Source organism: Muntiacus reevesi, chromosome 9 (assembly GCF_963930625.1).
Source record: "Muntiacus reevesi chromosome 9, mMunRee1.1, whole genome shotgun sequence".
NCBI lineage: Eukaryota > Metazoa > Chordata > Mammalia > Artiodactyla > Cervidae > Muntiacus > Muntiacus reevesi.
In genome coordinates, this window is record NC_089257.1 from 14946734 (window position 1) to 14968768 (window position 22035).

Below are 22035 nucleotides of genomic sequence, written 5' to 3' on the forward strand. Positions count from 1 at the left end.
AGGTTCTGTTTTTTTAAATTATTGTCTTGCTTGCTCTGTTGTGTTGGTTTTGAACCTCAGAGGCAAAGTATTGAATAAAATCATGGCACACTTAAGATACACTTTGTTCTTTCAACAACTAGGTATTAAGTGCCTGATCTTTGTTAGCCTCCCTTCTCGGCTCTGGAAAGGGTTAGAGACCCCTGATTTGTGACCCCAAAGTAGTTCTGTCAACTCAGTCTCCCAGAAGTCTCTTTGGGAACCTTAAAAACCAGATCATCAGGCCAGGGAGGGCGTCCCATTCACCGTGTCACCTCTCCCACTCTCCCGGGAGCCTCTGCCTGACTCACAAGTTCCACTGCACCAAGGCCTCTTCACTTTCAGCCTCAAAAACAAAACGCCTCCTGCATATCAACTGCTACACGTCGGGCCCAGTGGGGACTGACTCAAAAGCATCCTGACTGCATCCCGACAGGCTCAGCAGGGATACCCTGATGGATTTAGTGAAGAATTATTGAATCCAATCTGTCAGCCTCAGCACCAGTCTCCACGGGGCTCTCTCCATTCACGGCGTCACACAGAACAGTGGGCTGCGTGTGCAAGCCCCGTGTGAGCTGTGTCTGTGTGCACACACCTGGTTTTAGACATCTTCTGGGGTGACTGCATCTAACGCCTCTATCCCCTTTGTTCATGTTTTGTGTTATCTCCAAAAGGGACTTCAGAGGCTATTCTCTAGCGGCCTGAAAGGCTGCTGCTCAGATTGGAAAAGCCTGTGAGAACAGGGAGCTGGGAGTTAGGAGAGGAGCGAGGGCTTTCTTCCGCTGATTTGCTGCAGGGCTCCTCGTTGTGCTCTGGTGGGAGGGAGAGGAACACGAACGGGCTGGGAATGCTGGCCTTTTCCCAGGAGGTCTGAGTTTTGTGCCTGAGACGTTTTCCATAGACGGAGGACGTGTCACAGAGCACAGCTTGCAGTTCTCGTCAGCCACAACCCAGGAAAGGGGAAAACAGCGCGGCACAGCAACCAAGGACAGGATGAAGGGAGAAGGGATGGAGTGTCTGAGTCCTCATCCATCCTAGCCTGTGAAGAAATGGGGGGAGGACGGTTTGCGGGGGGGGGGGGGGGGGGGGGGACACTTAAGATCAGTCTAGAAAGTTCCTCTGAAACTTTCAAAGGGGGATTTGGGGCCGTTAAAAGTAATGCTACTAATCTGAGACCTACAGATCTTTTGTTATTAAATGTATCTATTTGTATTTTCAACACATTCTTAAAGAGTAACTAGTCACATCCCTGCTCTCTGAGCTGGTACTGACTAGACCGGGAGTGCTCGCTGGTAAAAGCCGCTGCTTTCAGACAAACCACAGCCCCCTGCTGTTCTCTCGGGCTGCTCCCAGAGAATCCCACAGCCTCTCAGTCACTGCCAAGGGCAGCTTTGTCCATCTGGCCAGTATTTATTTTGCCACAAGGGTCATCTCTGTTTCCTGTGCCTGATGCACTGCCTGGCATGCTGGAGGTGTTTGCAATGAATGAATGGATGGGCTTGTCTTGATTTCTTAGTAATTGAAATACACATTGTGGGCAAATAGCAGAGGAGGTGTCCTCACCCCGTGCCCCTGTTCTGGTCAGTGTTACACATCCTAGACATTATTGACCAATCTTTCCCTTTTCCTTTCCTTCTGGAAACAGCACCAGCGGTTCTGACAGCTCCCTCTCGGATGGCCTCCCTGCTCACCTACTGAACATAGCAAATGAGGTGAGATTTTAGAGACTCTGACACCCAGGAAGTAGCAGCCTAAAAAAAGGCCTGACACCCCTGAGCAGTTGGGAGGAGTTTTCAACCGTCCCAAGATCTGCAGAAAATACAGCAGTAGCATCCTAACTGGTTACCCTGCCCTGGAGGCCTTCTTTCTGTCCTTTGTAACTTTCTTCTTTAAAACCCAGAGAGGAAAAATGTGAGGGCTCCACATATATTGCAAAATTAACAAAAAGTGAGGGGGAAATGTTTAACTTAAAGTGAAAACCACGTTAAGAGATAGAAGTTGTTAAAAATGACCCACACATTTTAAAAAGTATTGAAAAGTGTTTTTGTTTACATGATCTTAAGTAGTTTTCTATATTTCTATATAGTAAGTGATATTTTTGCCCTGTCTATTCACAGACTTTGTTTTTTACATAGATATTATAAGAGCTTTAGAGACAGCAAAATATTTGTTGTGGTTCACTATGCACTTGATTTCCTAGTTGCATTAAGAAAGATCTTCCTCCTAGGATGAATTTAAGGCTATGTCAGATGAGCCAGCCATATCAGACTAGACCCTATAATTTCTTCAGCTAGGTTTACAGCTGCATCAGAATAAGCTTCACCACACCATGGGTACCTGGAAAATTAGTCCCAAGCTTCATTTGCTTAATTATTAAAGCTGCCTTGTGGTGACAGACAAACTGTATCATCTGATCCCACAGCCATCAACCAGTATCGTCTGTACTCGCCAGTATTGCCTTAAGTGATGTATATAACCTTAAGTAATATTTTAAAGTAATTTTAAAATATTTTATTTTAAAGTACTTATTTTATTTTAAAATACTTTAAAATAAAAAGTAATTTTAAAGTAATATTAATAAGTAATAAATACTTATTTTATTTTAAAATACTTTAAAATAAAAAGTAATTTTAAAGTAATATATTACCTTAAGTGCTGTCACATTTATATCACAGATACTTGGTTATTGGTATAGGTGCCCCTTCAGCAGTATATCTATAATAGGGAGGTTTAGGTATGTTAAGTGGGGAGGGATCTCTAGTAATGAGATAACTGAACTGGTTTTTGGTTCTCCAAACCAACAACAGTTCAACACACTGTGAGGGCCCGCATACCGAGTTAGCAATGGTGTCTTGAGCATTGTGTGAAGAGTATTCCCTATGGGTGGATGTCTCTCTGCAACCCTCAATGGCTAATTTCTCTGTACTTTCTGAAATAGTTGAATCAGAAGAAGATAATGTATAAGAAGAAAAAAAAGCCACTTAAGTCGAGAAAACAGCGAAACAAACAGTATCAGAAAAATACTTTGATGCCGGACTCAGAGATAACTGAAGACACCCCAGTAAGAACACCCTGCTGCCTGTGTCTGCTGTCTGGTTAGAGCATTCCGCAGTGGGTGCAGGACAGAGTTGAGGTTTCCTCTAAACCAGAAAGGGAATGGGAAATGGGACAGAGGGGCGTTTTCTATGTGGGTTTCAGAGCTCTTATCTGAGTCCTCAAAAGGAAAAGCTTTTGCACTGTAGTGTTGGAGAAGACTCTTGAGACTCCCTTGGACTGCAAGGAGTTCCAACCAGTCCATCCTAAAGGAGATCAGTCCTGAGTGTTCATTGGAAGGACTGATGCTGAAGCTGAAACTCCAATATTTTGACCACCTGATGTGAAGAGCTGATTCATTTGAAAAGACCCTGATGCTGGGAAAGATTGAGGGCAGGAGGAGAAGGGGACGACAGAGAATGAGATGGCTGGATGGCATCACCGACTCAATGGACATGAGTTTGAGTAAACTCCAGGAGTTGGTGATGGACAGGGAGGCCTGGCGTGCTGCAGTCCATGGGGTCGCAAAGAGTCGGACACGACTGATCTGGGTCCTCTGACATCCCTGAGCATATTTCAGCTTGGCCCTTCCACTGGCCTCTAGCACAGCAAGTGCAGGAGCCCACCAAGTCTGGATTTGCAGAGGAAGAAGGCAGTGCCAGAAAAGTGGTGGCAAGAGCCAGTCCAGAGTGGCTGGGTAGTGAGAGATCAGGCCTGGTGCAGGCCAGAGTCACTTGGGTACCTCCTTCCTCAGAGCCACACCCACACCGCACCCCCTGCCCTCTGTAGATGAAAATGCCTTCAGAGGCGGGAGATTTGCCCTTGGGTGAATTGGGTCTGTTGTGAGTAGATTAATTGTAACAGAGCAACTGAAAAGTGTTCTTTTTCCAATCCTTCTAGGAAAGGGCAGGATTTCCTTCTCTGCAAAAGCATCCTGCTTTTTTCAGAACTTCAGAGAATGCCAGTTCTTCAGTGATAAAAAATGAAAAACCAAGATTGAATAAGGTATTATTTTTGCCTGACTTTTTTTTTAACTCACTCATAGAAAAGTTATTAAAACTTTTTTTGGTAATATAAAGTGTACAATGTGATTTTATACACACACATGCACGCACACAACATACATATATACATTGAGAAAGGATCGTCACCATTTAGTTCAGCAACACACCCATCAGCTCAAATATTTACTTTTTTTCCTGAAAACTCTTCCGTCCTGGGCTCTCTGTTCTGTTCTTAGTCTGTGTCACGCAGTTGCTCTGATTTTTCCAATTAGTGCATCTGCCCCACAGGGTGAAGAATGGCATCGCCCCGGTCACCCTGACAGTGCAGCTGGGAGCAGGGGGACGTTAGCCTTGGTGGGGACACTGACACTGCCTTGGATTGGACACCACTGAGGTCTGATATCACGCATTGGTGAACTGTGGCTTTTATACCCAAATCATAAGAGCAGGCTGCGGGCCGCTCCATCCATCCATTCAGCAAGCTGTACTGTGCAGCCGCCGCCTGCCGGCCACCTACTGAACCCCGGGAGGGCAGCACTGAACGAGACACGCTCCCCGCCTCAGGGACCCTGGAGTCTGCTGGGGGTTTTAACAAGCGAGCAGGAAGCTAACGTCCAGGGTAGGATGCGGTAGGAAACAGAAGGGACAGACCCGACCACCTCTTTAGTGCTTGGGAGCGTGGCTACGCAATCCTCGGTTCTTCTGTGTATAGGTCAGGTTTGGGTGCAGTAGTGGCCAAAGAGCGTCCTTGTGCGGCGCGCTGCCCCGCGGGTGAGGCTGAGAGAGCAGGTCCCGCAGCGTGCCGGCGCGGAGCCCGGGCGGAGCAGGCCCCTGCGTCCAGCACCGAGGGCCCTCAGCGGCCGGCGTGGCAGCGGCGGGAGCGGACGCGGTGCGGCTGCCTTCCGTCACGCCCCAGCCCCCCGGCGCCGCCCGCTGTGGTGACCTAACCCCGGGGCCGCGCTCCCGCGTCTACCACGTCGGGGGCGTGGCATCCACGCCGTGAGGGGGTCGGGAACGCCCTACGTGCAGCCGTGCGTGACGCGCCCCGGCACGTAGTGGGCATGCGGAGTATCAGTTTCCTTCTGTGAGTTACTGTGTTTGCATTCTGCCGCTCTTTCAAAGTGAGAGTACCGTAGCGAACCAACACGCGTGACTAAAAAGTCCTCTGTGTGTCTCACGCAGCCGCACACTTGTCCAAGTGGAAAACTTAGAACATGTTCCTTTATTTTAGTCCCAGTTCAACAGAAGAGGCAAGAGCACCTCCCTGGACCCAACACACATGACCACCTTGATTTTGACGAAGAATAAAGACAGAACACAGGTATTTCACCTAATATGTGTGTGTGTGTGTGTGTGTGTGTGTGTGTGTGTGTATGCCCACAGTTAATTTTATTTGTTTTTCAAGTGTATTATATGACTCGGAGGGCTGGTGATCCACAGTTCACTCAGCGTCGTCTCTGTGGATTTGTTCCGTTAAGGCGAGCATCTCAGGTGGTTTGCCTTCTCAGGCTACAAACTCCAGAGCAGCCCGGGGCACAGCCCACAAGGCCACAAGCACTGAGGAAGCTCACCCAGGGCTGAACACTTGCCACGACGAATTTCATCTTGTTTCAGTGAGCATTTGTTAGGCAGCTATTATCTTTTAACTCCACGGCAACCCTTCAGGTAAAAAGTGGTAGTGAATGCAGCGGGTCTCAACCCAGGAGATGTTAATAAATCGGGACGCCACCATCAGTTGTGAGGGGCATCTCACATCCACTTACAGTGACCGTTCGGTACAGACGTTTGTGAATGATTCGCTTTTTTAAAAGAATAAGTTTGAATGAATTCGTATTTATCCCTGTCACAACATCTTTCTTGCTCATTTGTACCTGCGTATTCTTTCCTCGTTGTTTAGTCGCTAAGTTGTACCCAACTGTTTGAGACCCCATGGACTGTAGCCCTCGAGGCTCCTCTGTCCATGGGATTTCCCAGGCAAGAACACTGGAGTGGGTTGCATTTCCTACCCCGGGGGATCTTCCAGACCCAGGGATCGAACCTATGTCTCCTGTGTAGGCAGGTGGGTTCTTTACCACTGAGCCGCCAGGGAAGCCCCATTCTTCCTTAGAGGGAGGAGAAAAAAACGGAGAAACAGCTGCTGAACAGTGGTTTCAAATAACCCTGGCTGTGTCTCTGGGACACATGTGTCGCTGCTCACATGTGTCCCGGTGGAGCAAAAACTGGGGACCTCTGGATTACTGTAGTTAGATGGCGCTAGTGGTAAAGAATCCGCCTGCCAACACAAGAGACATGAGAGATGCGGGTTCGATCCCTGGGTCAGGAAGGTTCCCTGGAGGAGGCCATGGCAACCCACTCCAGTATTCTTGCCTAGAGAATCCCATGGACAGAGGAGCCTGACGGGCTACAGTCCATAGGGTTGCAGAGTCGGACACGACTGAAGGGACTTAGTATGCATGCACACATAGGTACAGAATGGATGGCTTCTCAAGGTCAGATCACTGCCATCTTCTCAAGCCTGCTGCCTGGGGGTTCTGAGAATGATGCTCGCATTTACCCATCAGTATCGTATGAAGATCCAACCATGCGGGGCCCTCTGAGGACTGTATAACATGAGCCCTCCTTAAGGCCATGATCCTCTAGGAGGGGTAACAAAGCAGACAGTCCAGCCACTGTGATATCACAGAAACATAGCAGTGGGAAAAGAGGTGGAGATAAAGCCCAGTCACAGAGGATTCTGTCCTGCCACACTGGTAAGTGATGACTGTCCCCTTTCCTCACACAGCATCCACTGCAAGATGCCTATCGGTGGCTGAAGCTGTACCCCACCACTGAAACAGGCTGGTTAGGCTGTAACATGTAAATTGGGATTTACATGTCATTTAAACCCAGTAGGGTAGCTGAATGCCACCCAAGCCTTGACTTCTACTTCATTGTCCTTTAAATTTCTAGTTTAATGTTTCTGTAACAGAGAGGTAGGCATTTAACCTCCATGGTATGTCAGATAAGAGTTTAAAAACTCTGGGCAGTCTCCAACCTTGTAAATCAGGTTCTCTTTCTTATCAGGTTCTCTTCATGTCATGTTTCTAAACAGCTTATAAAATGCAATCCCTGAGCTTCTCGGAGCAATTAAGATATCACCTGTGGGCTTTTCTTTGGCCATCTCAGGGACGAGGGTGAATGCTTGATTCACCTCTGCCCTGTAACAATGTCGGCTACTTTGGTATTTGAGGAGAAACGCAGCTACCTCTCACTAACTCCTTGTAACAGCAGCCCCAATCCTAACTATAACTTTAGGAATTGCAGCACAAAGTGATTCAACTCTTCTGTCTTGTTTGCACAGAAAGAGAAGCCAGGATTTACAGTATCTTGCGATCCAAAGAGAAGCACCAACCCCAGCCAAGAGCCAGCTCCACCCGCGAAGCCGAGCTGGTCCAGGAGCAGATGTCCTGGCACACAGGGAAGCCACAGGACCGCCGTGGCTTACCCATCCTTGCACATCTACACCTACCCGTAGAGCGCCCGGGCCAGGCCACACAGGCTCTGCCTTGCCGTGCTTTGGGCTAGGCGCACTTTGTAACGAAGGGATTTGTGTGCTCGGGAACTTCATTCACTGGTTGTATTCTGTGTTGTGTGTCCATCATGCACCACCCTCACCCCAGGAGCTTACACTGTGCGCAAGATCTCAGGATGCATACCTCACGACTTAAATTATTTTTTCATGAAATGAAATTTTATTGTGATGTATCCAGAAGCTTCCCTTATAAGAAATTGAAGTGTGTGCTCGTGAAACGACAACACAGATATACCTCAGTTTATATATTCTCTTTAAAATTATGTGCAAAGAAGCTTTAAAAGAGAGAGACTGTTTTAAACGTACTCTGGGAGTTTGCTATATTAAATAAAAAAGTCTTGCGTCAGAGCTTCCTAGTGACGAATGATCAGTCAGGCTGTGGTATATCAGGTTTGTTCAGGGTGAGGTGTTCCCACACAGAGGAAAAAACTCATGTTATTACCTGGAAGTCAGTGTTGCGTGTATTATGCTCAGCGTGGTTATGTAAGTTTTTTAACCCACTGATTAAAATTCTTTCTGTCCCACAAGTTATCCCCTTTGATTGGTGGTTAACTGCATAATCTCCTGTGAATAGATACTTCAGATTTTCCTTCCTTGGCGGGCACCAGGCCCCATCTGCCGACTACGGCCTGTCATGTCAGCGTGCTGGAGTCGTGTTAAGCAGGGTCGCTCCAGTTCATGCCAGGCTTCCTGTTTTGAGTTTACCTGTTCCCTTTTTTGAAAGTTTCCTAGTATGTTTCGTGTTATCACTTTTAAATCCTTGCAGCCACCACCACTACCTGGATGACTGGAGATTAGAACCACGTGGCAACATATTTTGTTAGAATCCCGGAGGCAGTGTCTTTCTGTTTTAATCAGCCTCTTACGTTACTTCTTTGCATGTGTGTTGCTGGCGGCACTGGGTCTCCGTTGCTGCGCGTGGGCTGTCCCTGGCTGCAGAGAGCCAGGGCTGCTCTCTGGCGGGGGCAACGGGCTTCTCATCACGGGGGCTCCTCTTGCTGCGGAGCATGGGCTCTGGGGTGCGCGGGATCAGTAGTCGTGGCACCTGGGCGTAGTTGTCCCGAGGCACATGGAAGCTTCCCAGACCAGGGACCGAACCCACGCCCCCTGCAGTGCCAGGTGGACTCTTAACCACTGGACCACCAGGCGACTTTATTTTGAGAACAGTTCTAGGTTTACAGAGAAGCTGAAGCTTTTACTACCGAGAGTTCCCATATACTGCCCACCTCCCCAAAACCCCTCACACATACCGTGTATGTGTTTTTAGGCAGACTATCTGCCCTTGCTTTTTACATAGGAGTTTGCAAATGGCCTTCTTCTAGTCCACACCTTGCCCCATGAAACTATTAGTCAACTAGTCAGCATTCTATCTAGAAATCATCCCACCACAAACCCCACTTTTTGTTCCTAAAAGGATATCATTAAAGGACAAGTCCCCAAACAAACTGTTCAGGGCAAACCTTGTTTGAAAGTTGTTCAGAAATACTTGTTTTTGTTCCAGATAAATTTGGAACAAATAAAATTAACTTTAAAAATTACTTTTAAAAAACTCTAAAAATTGGAGGAAATTAATTTAAAAGTTAATTTCTAGATGACTCTACACATGGACATCACCAGATGGTCAATACCAAAATCAGATTGATTATATTCTTTACAGCCAAAGATGGGGAATCTCTGTACAGTCAGCAAAAACAAGACCAGGAGCTGACTGTGGCTCAGATCATGAACTCCTTGTTGCCAAATTCAGACTTAAATTGAAGAAAATAGGGAAAGTCACTAGACCATTCCAAGTATGACCTAAATCAAATCTCTTACAATTGTACTGTGGAAGTGACAAAGAGATTCTAGGGATTAGCTCTAATAGAGTGCCTGAAGAACTATGGACAGAGGTTCGTGACATTGTACAAGAGGCTGTAATCAAGACCATTCCCAAGAAAAAGAAATGCAAAAAGACAAAATGGTTGTCTGAGGAGGCCTTACAAATAGCTGAGGAAAGAAGAGAAGCTAAAGGCAAAGGAGAAAAGGAAAGATATACTGATCTGAATACAGAGTTCCAAAGAACAGCAAGGAAAGATAAGAAAGCCTTCCTCAGTGATCAGTGCAAAGAAACAGAGGAAAACAAAAGAATGTGAAACACTAGAGATCTCTTCAAGAAAATTAGAGATACCAAGGGAACATTTCATGCAAAGATGGGCACAATAAAGGACGAAATGGTATGGACCTAACAGAAGCAGAAGATATTGAGAAGAGGCGGCAAGAATACACAGAAGAACTGTACAAAAAAGATCTTCACGACCCAGATAACCACGATGGTGTGATCACTCACCTAGAGTCAGACATCCTGGAATGCAAAGTCAAGTGGGTCTTAGGAAGCATCACTATGAACAAAGTTAGTGGAGGTGATGGAAATCCAGTTGAGCTATTTCAAATCCTAAAAGATGATGCTGTGAAAGTGCTGCAGTCACCATCTGCAGTGGTTTGGGAGCCCCCAAAATAAAGTCTCTCACTGTTTCCATTGTTTCCCCATCTATTTGCCATGAAGTGATAGGACCGGATGCCATGATCTTAGTTTTCTGAATGTTGAGTTTTAAGCCAACTTTTTCACTCTTCTCTTTCACTTTCATCAAGAGGCTCTTTTAGTTCTTCGCTTTCTGCCATAAGGGTGGTATCATCTGAGTATCTGAGTTTATTGATATTTCTCCCAGCAATATGACAGCAAATTTGGAAAACTCAGCAGTGGCCACAGGACTGGAAAAGGTCAGTTTTCATTCCAATCCCAAAGAAAGGCAATGCCAAAGAATGCTCAAGCTACTGCACAATTGCACTCATCTCATGTGCTAGCAAAGTAATGCTCAAAATTATCCAAGCCGGGCTTCAACAGTACATGAACCATGAACTTCCAGATGTTCAAGCTGGATTTAGAAAAGGCAGAAGAACCTGAGATCAAATTTGCCAACATCCATTGGATCATCAAAAAAAAAGAGCTCCAGAAAAGCATCTACTTCTGCTTTATTGACTACACCAAAGCCTTTGACTGTGTGGATCACAACAAATTGTGGAAAATTCTGAAAGAGATGGGAATACCAGACCACCTGACCTGCCTCCTAAGAAATCTGTATGCAGGTCAAGAAGCAACAGTTAGAACCATACGTGAAATGACAGACTGGTTCCAAATTGGGAAAGGAATACATCAAGGCTGTATATTGTCACCCTGCTTATTTAACTTATATGCAGAGTATGTCATGAGAAATGCCAGGCTGGATATAGCACAAGCTGGAATCACGATTGCTGGGAGAAATATCAATAACCTCAGATATGCAGATGACACCACCCTTATGGCAGAAAGCGAAGAACTAAAAGAGCCTCTTGATGAAAGAGAAGAGTGAAAAAGTTGGCTTAAAACTCAACATTCAGAAAACTAAGATCATGGCATCCGGTCCTATCACTTCATGGCAAATAGATGGGGAAACAATGGAAACAGTGAGAGACTTTATTTTGGGAGCTCCCAAACCACTGCAGATGGTGACTGCAGCCATGAAATTAAAAGACGCTTGCTCCTTGGAGGAAAAGCTATGACCCAACCTAGACAGCATATTAAAAAACAGAGACATTACTTTGCCAACAGATGTCTGTCTAGTCAAGGATATGGTTTTTCCATTAGTCATGTATGGATGTGAGAGTTGGACTATAAAGAAAGCTGAGCCCTGAAGAATTGATGCTTTTGAATTGTAGCATTGGAGTAGACTCTTGAGAGTCCCTTGGACAACAAGGAGATCAAACCAGTCCATCCTAAAGGCAATCAGTCCTGAATATTCATTGGAAGGACTGATGCTGAAGCTCCAATACTTTGGCCACCTGATGTGCAGAACTGACTCATAAGAAAAGACCCCCCCCCCCCAAAAAAAAAAGAAAAGACCCTAATGCTGGGAAAGATTGAGGCAGGAGGAGGAGAAGGGGACGACAGAGGATGAGATGGTTGGATGGCATCACCGACTTGATGGACATGTGTTTGGGCAAGCTCTGGGAGTTGGTGATGGATAGGGAGCCTGTCTATCTGCAGCATATACATTCCCTGTGGGGCATGCTGGCGTGCCCACAGAGTCGCAAAGAGTCGAACACAACTGAGCGACTGAATTGAACTGACTGAATTTTAGAAAAACACCCCCATATGATATTTTTGGAATAAAAAGTCAGAATACATGATCAGATTTTTAGAAGTGCTTTTTGAGAGTGAAAAGCTTCCTGAGAGCTGTGGTTTGGCTGCTAAGATACCAAACCAGCAAAAAGGAGGGAATCCCGATGTCATCCAGGCACAGCTTCCACGTCCAATAATTGTCCAAAGATCGTGGCAATTCAGTGCTGGGCCCTGCCCAGCCCACAGTCAGCTCCGGAAAGGAGTAGCTACTTGTTTTCTTTAGAAAAGGGGCAAATCTTCCTGCTTAGATTAAGAAAAAGCGCCCCACAGGGAATGTACGTGCTGCAGCAACTCAGCCACCGTGCCTGTCGTTTCTCCTTCTGCTTTTGATAGGAAGCTGGGAGAGGTGACCCTGGGGAGAAAGTGTGAAATGACAAGCCGGTGATTAATTCTGGGTGAACATGGTAAGTCTCAGGGTGCAGGAGAAGCAACTCAAAGCATCTTGACCTCGTAAGAGTGCACCTTGAGAATGAAATGAGAGAAAAGTTGAAAAATAGCGTTTTAGTTGGATCAGAGAACAAGATCGACTTTACTGAACATAAAGGAGTGATCCTCCAATTTAAAAAAAGGAGGGAAAAAAAGCCTGCACTGGACAGTTGTAAACAAAGGTGAAGGATATGGGGAAAAATAATAATATACTTTATATTTGGTTTTCTATTTCGTTCTTTCATGCTTTTTGAGTATACTTTTTCTTTATAAACTGAATGCATAGTCGGTAACTGGCAGTCTTTTTAAGATTTAAAATGGATTTCGGGTGAACAGGTTTTCTTTAGAAGCCTCACTTTTTGGACCATGTGGTCACAACTGAGCTCCTGTTACCATCTGATGGCAGCGTACCCCTTTTCTGTTTTTGAGATGTGACAACATTGGGAGAAGTCTCATGAAGTGAGGTGATCCCAGTAACCATTACTCTACTCTTTAGAAGGTTCTTGATGGACCACTAAACACTGCAACTCTGTATAGACTTAAGAGTTTCCTTGAAAGCAAGAATTCTAGGTGTTTTTTCCATTTGTCATTTTTAAAGCACAAGGACTTGGGAGTTCCCTGGTGGCTCAGTGGTTAGGACTCGGAGTTCTCACTGCTAGGGTCCGAGTGCGATTCCTCATGGGGGAACTATGATCCTGTAAGCCGTGTGGTGCGGCCCAAATAAAGTGCAAGAATTTGAGAAATCTGGCACCCAGTCACTCTGAAACCACCCTTGATCGCTGGTTTAACGATGTTGTCACCAATTTTTTTTTTTTTTCTGGCTGTGCAGCATGTGGAATCTTAGTTCCCCAACCAGGGATTGAGCCCGCGCCCCCTGCAGTGGAAGCACAGAGTCTTAACCCCTGGAGCAGCAGGGAAGTCCCTACTGTCAGCAGGTTGGACCCCAGCTATTGGCAAAAATGTCACACAAAAGGCTCTGCTTTGTGGAAATAGAACTGCTAACTTCTGGTTTTCCAGGCTGCTCTCTCAGACTAGCTCTGTCTTAATTATCTAGAAGAGCAGCAACGTTCCCAGAGTGCAGAGACTTGCACCTTCTGCACAGGATGCCTTTGAAGCTGCAAAGCCTCCTCTGGCCTTTGTAAATAATGAAGATAAACCTGTATGGCCTGGCTTGGCTTAACTGAACTACATCCCACCAGTGATATCTCTATCCATTCCTAGTGGAATCTTCCTGGGGAAGATGAGCTCATCTCTGAATGCCTCCCGAGGTCTGGCAACTTTACCCCTTTTCTTCACCTTGATGCCACCTGATCAGCTAAAAAGAAGCTGGGAATTTATTTTCCCCTTTAAGTGTGTTTCACCTTGACTCGGTGCAGCTGAGTCATGCGGTCTCTGAGAAACAAGCTTTCTTGGGAAATTAGATTCAGAAAGGCATTATTCAATTAGTATGTTTGTAGACAAAGCCCTACTGACAAAGTGTGCACCACTTGTCCAGAGTAATTCTTGCTTTGGAAGGGTCAAAAGAAAGGAAGACCCTTCAGAATATAGAAAGAAATAATGCTCCATGAAAATCCCAGCTTCCTGTTGGCGGTCCTCCCCTAAGACACAGTGTCTTCCCCCAGACTCTTTGATCAGAAAGAATGCAGTGAGCAGTGACAGGAAGCCCAGAGAGGACAGTGATGTGTCAGACTCCATTCCTGTGCTCCAAGCCCAGGTGGGAACAGACCGCCAGTAAGATGTTCCGCTGTAGCTCTAGAGCGTTGTCATGGGTCAGAGAGAGCTGCTAGCTGAAATGTCAGATACCTGGGTTTGAGTCCCACCCAGGCTCGGGGCTGAGGGCGTACCGTTGCTTAACATCTCTGGACCTTCGTTCTCTGACCTGAAAAGTGAAGTGATGGTCCAAGTGAAATGATCCCTAAGGTAACTTCATTTTTCACAAAATCACGATGGTTTGAATACTTTGCCCAGCTGTTGATCAGGGGTTGCAATAAGGTGCCTGAAACAACATCCCTCTTTGGCCTGGGCCAGCTAGACCCTCTCTCACGGCCTCTGGTCCTTGGGGAAACAAAGGCACTTGGTTGCTCTAAGTAGATCCCCTCCCATCCTGTCCCCATCAAGTCTGGCACAAGCTGGCTTTCCCACAGGTCCCCTGAACCATTGGATTCAGTGATCAGAAGTCAGTAAACACTTTCTCAGCCACTCCCCTTCCTCTCTCTCTCTCTCTCTCTCTCTGCTTCTCTTCCTTCCCCATGCAGCCCAGAGCCCAGGGTGCATTACGTCAACCACTCTCTTGCCAGCGCACCGGACTCCTCACCCTCCATCCTTCTGCACATCCAGCTGGGAGGTCCCCAGCTTTGGCTCCTTCCAGCGCCGCCCCCCTGCCCCCACCGGCCATCTGTCTTCTCTGCTCCTACACCCGGGCTGCCAAAATGGTGCAGGAAGAATGGCATCGAGTGCATCGGGGCCCCTGCTCGTGGGTCTCCTCCAGCCTCGGAAATGTATCCTCTGCTTCTGAGACTGAAGAGCTCTTTCCCTTCCTCCTCCGTGGCTATTTCACACCTCCCCTCTTTCCTCAAATGCCCTGCCCCCTTCCAGCAAACAATCTTTTTTCTAAAGGAATTTTTAAAAAATGCTATCATTTGACCGTGCTGGGTCTTCACTGCTCTGCAGGCTTTTCCCCAGCTGCAGAGAGTGGGGGCCCCTCTCGAGCTGCAGCGCGTGGTCTTCTCACGGTGGTGGCTTCTCTTGTGGAGCACAGGCTCTCGGGCTCTAGAGCACGGGCTCAGTAGCTCTGGCTCCCGGGCTTAGTTGCTCTGCAGCCTGTGGGATCTTCCCAGATCAGGGATCCAACTCGCTTCTCCTGCATTGGCAGGCAGGTTCCTTACGACCTTAGTCACCAGGGAAGCTCTGCAGCAAACAATCCTGTTAGAAAGAAGTGGTTAAGAAGCTAAGTGCTGGTGGGCGGGGGGTAGGGAGAAAACGGCAAAGGAATTGTGAACCCTTTTTGTAGGTTTGTCTATGTACTCGTATTGGCAAAATGGTTCTGAAACTGTTTTTGATATATTATGTGATTGGACCAATCAATAAATGTGTTGATACTTTAAGAGTCAGAGTTTTTACTCTGGAAGAAGAAACATACAAATATTTAATGGAAGGAAACAGATAAAAAAAAACCTTGTGGAAATGGATTGGAATTGGAGATATCAGTGTGCATTCATGATTTCTAAAATACGTATGGGTATGTATATTCACATGTATGTATATTCAGCTGTGTCTGCTAGGAGGGTCCAAGACCAAACACACCTCGTTAGCAATAAGCGTATTTTGCACTGAGATTTGTTCTTCCATAACATTTTGCACTTAAAGGAATCAGGGTTCATTAGAGAAATGGCTGATTCCAGGGGCTAGTACATCACAAATACGAGATGAGCAGCCTGGAACATTTTGTTATGCCAAAACGTAAGACAGCACTTAAAAAATTAGTAATATTAGGAAGCATTTCACAAGAGAAAGGTGCCACCTTGAAGAGGCTGCCACCAGCCAAATCTGGGTTATTAGGTGGTGGTAGTAGTGACCAGTCAGTAAGTTGTGTCCAACTCTGCAATCCCATGGACTGCAGCATGCCAGGCTTCCCTGTCCTTCACTATCTCCCAGAGTTTGCTCAAATTCATGGCCATTGAGTCAGTGATGTTATCTAACCACCTCATCTTCTACTGCCCTATTCTCCTTTCGCCCCCAATTTTTCCCAGCATCACGGTTTTTTCCAATGAGTCAGCTCTTCACATCAGGTGGCTAAATTATTGGAGCTTCAACTTCAGTATCAGCCCTTCCAATAAATATTCAGGACTGATTTCCTTTAGGATTGACTAGCTGGATCTTCTTGCAGTCCAAGGGACTCTCAAGAGTCTTCTCCAGCCCCACAATTTGAAAACATCAATTCTTTGGCACTCAGACTTCTTTATGGTCCAACTCTCCATACACAGCTTTGACTATAAGGACCTTTGTTGGCAAAATGATATCTTTGTTTTTTAATATGCTGTCTTGGTTTGTCATAGCTTTTCTTCTGAGGAACAAAAGTCTTAATTTAATGGCTGCATTCACTGTCTGCAGTGATTTTGGAGCCCAAGAAAAGAAAGTCTGTCACTGTTTCCACTTTTTTCCCCATCTATTTGCCGTGAAGTGATGGGACCAGATGCCATGATCTTAGGTTTTTTGAATGTTGAGTTTTAAGCCAGCTTTTTCACTCTCCTCTTTCACCCTCATCAAAAGGCTCTTTAGTTCCTCTTCACTCTTTACCATTAGAGTGGTGTCATCTGCATATCTGAGGTTGTTAATATTTCTCCCAGCAGTCTTGATTCCAGCTCAAGATTCACCCAGCCTGGCATTTCACTTGATGTGCTCTGCATATAAGTTAAATAAATAGGGTGACAATATACTACCTTAGCATACTCCTTTTGCAATTTTGAACCAGTCCAAAGGTTCTAACTGTTGCTTCTTGACCTGCATACAGGTTTCTCAGGAGGCAGGTAGGGTGGTCTGGTATATACTCCCATCTCTCTAAGAATTTTCCACAGTTTGTTGTGTGGGATATTAGGTTACCAAAATGATTAAGGACATTTATAAATAATAACCCATTAGAAGAATCAGGAATCAATGATTTCATGTTAATGAGAAAGGGAGAGAGAGAGAAGAGAAAAAAGAAAGTATTGGGTTGTCTAAAAGTTTGTTCAAGTTTTTCCATATCTTACGGAAAAACCTGAATGACCTTTTTGACCAACCCAACAGAATGAATGCTGAGAGTCAACCAGTGAGTGCAGATGGAGTGCTGGAAATGGGACCAACGTTTCACAACCACCGTAGGAAAATGGATCAGGCAAGAATCATCCATGGAGGCTAAATTTAGAAGGAAATATGAGGAGCAGGATGTATGCATGGGTTCAAAGTGTCTCCACTGTTAAACCTGGTCTCCCATCCAAACTTTGGCAGAGGGGCTAAGATAAGCTCATTACAAGGCTGTCTGATCATGGTGGTCCTCCTTGCAGGGGCCCATCTCTGACATGGCCCTTCTGCCCCATCAGCCTCCCTGTGATTCTCTAGGAACATTAACTGCCCCTCCCAGATCCCTGCATACCATGCCCTCACCTCATTACTTAGCAAACACCTGTCACCTTTCAAGACCAAGTCAAATAGTAACTTACCCTGCGAAACTGTTTTGATGCTGTTTCGCAGGCAGAACTTGCCAGTCCTTCCTTCACCTCCTGGAGACTCTGACCTCTGCACCTGAAACACCTCACTGTACCAATCTGCTTACTCAGCTGCCTTTCCCAACTACAATGATTTCAACCACAGCCCACAGGAGGAAAAACAAATTTCAAACAAAACAGTATTACTTCATACAGTCAGTCTAGATGTCAGGCAGCTCCAGGAGTGCTTGATTTATTCAGCAGCTCACTGTCACCATCAAAGATCCAGGCCTTAGCATCTTCCATCTGTCACCTTTGGTGCCAACTTTGTTCTCAAGTTAACTCTGCCCTATAGTTGTGTGGCTATAGCAAATCCAGGCAAACCCCCAGTTCCAAAAACACCCAGTGAAAGAAACTCTGTCCCTGGATGTCTTTCTTTTTCTTTAAAAAAAAATTTTTTATTTGCCTATTTATTTTCAGCTGCATTAGCTGAGCAACAAATAATTGATACTTTTGAACTGTGGTGCTGGAGAAGACTCTTGAGAGTCCCTTGAACTGCAAGGAGATCCAACCAGTCCATCCTAAAGGAGCTCAGTCCCGAATATTCATTGGAAGGGCTGATGCTGAAGCTGAAACTCCAATTCTTTGGCTACCTGATGCGAAGAGCTGACTCATTGGAAAAGCCCCTGATGCTGGGAAAGATTGAGGGTAGGAGAAGGGGATGACAGAGGATGAGATGGTTGGATGGCACCACCAACTCAATGGAGACGACTTTGAGTGAGCTCCGGGGAGCTGGTGATGGACGGGGAAGCCTGGCGTGCTGCAGTCCATGGGGTCGCAGAGTCAGACACGACTGGGCGACTGAACTGAGCTGACCTGAGCTCTTTATTGCTGCATGCGGGCTTTCTCTAGCTGCAGCGAGCGGGGGCTGCGCTCTAGTTGTGGCTTGAGGGCTCTAGAGCGTGACCTCGGTAGTCGTGGTGGGCAGGGCTTATTTGCCTCATAGCACGTGGAATCTTCCAAGCCCAGGGATTGAAACTGGGTCCCCTGCATTGGCAGGAAGATTCTTAACCACTGGACCACCAGGAAAGTCCTAAAATAACCATTGTATTTTGGACTAATTTTTAATTACAGAAAAGTCACAACGGTAGAGTTCCCTTACAACCCCTCACTCGGTTCCAGTTCCCCCTAATGCTACCGTACATCACAACCAACAAAATACTGGTACGTTGCTATGACCTGAACTCCAGACTTCACTGGAATTTCACCAGTTTTTGCTTCAATGTCTTTTTCCTATTCCAGAATACAATCCAGACATTGCGTTGCTTTTCTCTGCCCTCTCTCCAGAGTCTCCTCTGGTCTGTGACCCTTTTCCAGTCTTTCCTTATTTTTCATGATTTTGACAGTTTTGAAGAATACCAGTTAGGTGTTTTGTAGAATGGTTCCTCCAGTTGGGCTGGTCTAAAGTTTTTCTTATAATTTGATTGGGGTTATCGGTTTTTGGGTTCCCTGGTAGCTTACATGATAAAGAATCCGCCTGCAATGCAGGAGATCCTGGTTCGATTTCTGGGTCTGGAAGATGCCCTGGAGAAGGGATAGGCTACCCGCTCCAGTATTCTTGGGCTTCCCCAGTGGCTCAGCGGGTAAGGAATCCACATGCAGTCCAGGAGACCTGGGTTCTATCCCCGGGGTGGGAAGATCCCCTGGAGAAGGGAAAGGCTACCCACTCCAGTTCTGGTCTGGAGAATTCTGTGGACTGTACAGTCCACGGGGTGGCACAGAGTCGGACAGGACTGAATGACTTTCACTCTCACTTTCATGGGTTTTTAGAAAGAATGCCATAGAGGCCAAGTGCCCTTCTCATCCTGTTATGTCAGGAGCACTTGCTGCCCACTTGGCATCACTGGTGACGGCTAGGAAAGCCTTCCCAAAAGCCCTGGTAGGATTTCCCTTCATGCCTTTCTTTAAGAAAAATGTTTATTTACTGGGCTGCCTCAGGTCTTAGTTGCAGCATATGGGATCTTCACTGTGGCCTGTGGGATCTAGTTCCCTGACCAGGGATCAAACCCTGGCCTCCTGCATTGGGAGCGCAGAGTCTCAGCCACTGCATCACTTGGGTAGTCCCCTTCGTGCCTTTTATTACTGTAAAAAAATATAGGTTTATTACAGATAATTAAGGAATCAGTTAAGCAATAATAAGGAAATAAAAACACAATATCGCTGTCACCCAGAGATGATCATAGTTAACAATTTTTTTTTTTTAAGGTTTTGATTTTTTTTTTTTATTAGTTGCAGGCTAATTACTTCACAACATTTCAGTGTGTTTTGTCATACCTTGACATGAATCAGCCATAGAGTTGCACGTTTTCCCCATCCCGATCCCCCTCCCACCTCCCTCTCCACCCGACTCCTCTGGGTCTTCCCAGTGCACCAGCCCCTAGCACTTGTCTCATGCATCCAGCCTGGGCTGGTGATCTGTTTCACCATAGATAATATACATGCTGTTCTCTTGAAACATCCCACCCTCACCTTCTCCCACAGAGTTCAAAAGTCTGTTCTGTACTTCTGTGTCTCTTTTTCTTTTTTGCATATAGGGCCATCGTTACCATCTTTCTAAATTCCATATATATGTGTTAGTATGCTGTAATGTTCTTTATCTTTCTGGCTTACTTCACTCTGTATAATGGGCTCCAGTTTCATCCATCTCATTAGAACTGATTCAAATGAATTCTTTTTAATGGCCGAGTAATATTCCATGGTGTATATGTACCACAGCTTCCTTATCCATTCATCTGCTGATGGGCATCTAGGTTGCTTCCATGTCCTGGCTATTATAAACAGTGCTGCGATGAACATTGGGGTGCACGTGTCTCTTTCAGATCTGGTTTCCTCGGTGTGTATGCCCAGGAGTGGGATTGCTGGGTCATATGGCAGTTCTATTTCCAGTTTTTTAAGAAATCTCCACACTGTTCTCCATAGCGGCTGGACTAGTTTGCATTCCCACCTCCCAGAATATTGGAAATAAAAGGAAAACTAAACAAATGGGACCTAATGAAACTTAAAAGCTTCTGCACTACAAAGGAAACTATAAGTAAGGTGAAAAGACAGCCCTCAGGTTGGGAGAAAATAATAGCAAATGAAGAAACAGATAAAGGATTAATCTCAAAAATATACAAGCAACTCCTGAAGCTCAATTCCAGAAAAATAAATGACCCAATCAAAAAATGGGCCAAAGAACTAAACAGACATTTCTCCAAAGAAGACATACAGATGGCTAACAAACACATGAAAAGATGCTCAACATCACTCATTATCAGAGAAATGCAAATCAAAACCACAATGAGGTACCATTACACGCCAGTCAGGATGGATGCTATCCAAAAGTCTACAAACAATAAATGCTGGAGAGGGTGTGGAGAAAAGGGAACCCTCTTACACTGTTGGTGGGAATACAAATTATTTTTAATCTTTTCAAATCTTTTGTAAAAATGGTTTGTTGTTAAATAAGATCATATTCTACACACTGCTTTATAACCTACTTTCAAAACATAGTTTTAAATTATTTTTAAAAAGACATAATTGAATCGATCTACCAGTATTAAAAAATCTGCATAGTGAAAGATCATACCTTCTCTCAGAAAAATTAATGACAACAACAAAAATAAGGCATGCCTTAGTGAAGTTATTGAAATTCAAGGTGAAAGTAAGGCATCCAGGCAGAAAGATTAAAATTTTAATATGTATTACTTAATATGCATATATAGTAAATATATATAATATATTTTCCATACTCCTTTTTTGAAAAATCTACTAGAAAATGAACTTGAGTCAACCAAGAGATGAATAGAGACAACATCACCAAAAGAACTCATAGAGAATATAAAAGCCACTTTATTTTATTCTAGTCTTGCGACTTTAAAAAATGTGAATGCCTTTTATTATAAAATGGAATGAAAATATTATAAACCTAGAATTATGTTTTTGGCCAAACAGCTGGTGGAATCTTAGTCCCCCGACCAGGCACTGAACCTGTGCCCCCGGGAGTGAAAGCCCAGAGTCCTAACTACTGGACTGCCAGGGAATTCCCAAACCTAGCAATATGTTAATTATATTTATAATAATAGTTGAGAGAGAAGGAGTACATGTGAAAAGTACTGTGATGATGCTGATTTCATAAAAAGAAATGTAAAGTTGGTAAATCAAGTGGTAAGTATATTTAAAGATATAAATATGAACACTATGGGTGCTATGTGTGAACACAATAATACAATTGTGTTATATTGTATATATATTGTATATTGTGAAATACAAGAATACAATTATATGGGACCTGGAAGTAAGAAAGATAATGGAGATGGAGAAGGGAAAACAATGAATATTAATTTATTTCATATGCATACAACAGAACCTTTCAAATATACCTATGCACACTCAAAAAGAAATAGTTCATATAGTAAAAGTTTATTTTGAAGCTATCCACAAAAACCTATTTTTAAAGTTGTAAACACTTTTTTAATATTGAAAAAAATTATAAAACATAATAATATAACTATGACCAAAAGTATTTGTTGTATCAAGAAACGTAAATTGGCTAATTTGTCTATT

General features: G+C 44.9%; 1 protein-coding gene across 7 annotated transcripts in view; it reads left to right on the forward strand.

The window, feature by feature from the left end:
- Nucleotides 1-8143, forward strand: part of AGBL2 (AGBL carboxypeptidase 2) — a 29286-nt gene extending 21143 nt beyond the window's left edge. For 6 of the 7 annotated variants that reach the window (XM_065945087.1, XM_065945089.1, XM_065945090.1 and 3 more), the window contains 5 exons: nt 1664-1730; nt 2957-3079; nt 3952-4056; nt 5287-5376; nt 7396-8143. In XM_065945087.1, coding sequence (XP_065801159.1) covers nt 1664-1730; nt 2957-3079; nt 3952-4056; nt 5287-5376; nt 7396-7569 — 559 coding nt within the window. In that variant the 3' untranslated portion in view covers nt 7570-8143. The remainder of the gene's footprint in view (nt 1-1663; nt 1731-2956; nt 3080-3951; nt 4057-5286; nt 5377-7395) is intronic. The other variant, XM_065945092.1, reaches the window with a different exon arrangement.
- The last annotated feature ends 13892 nt before the right edge of the window (nt 8144-22035 follow it).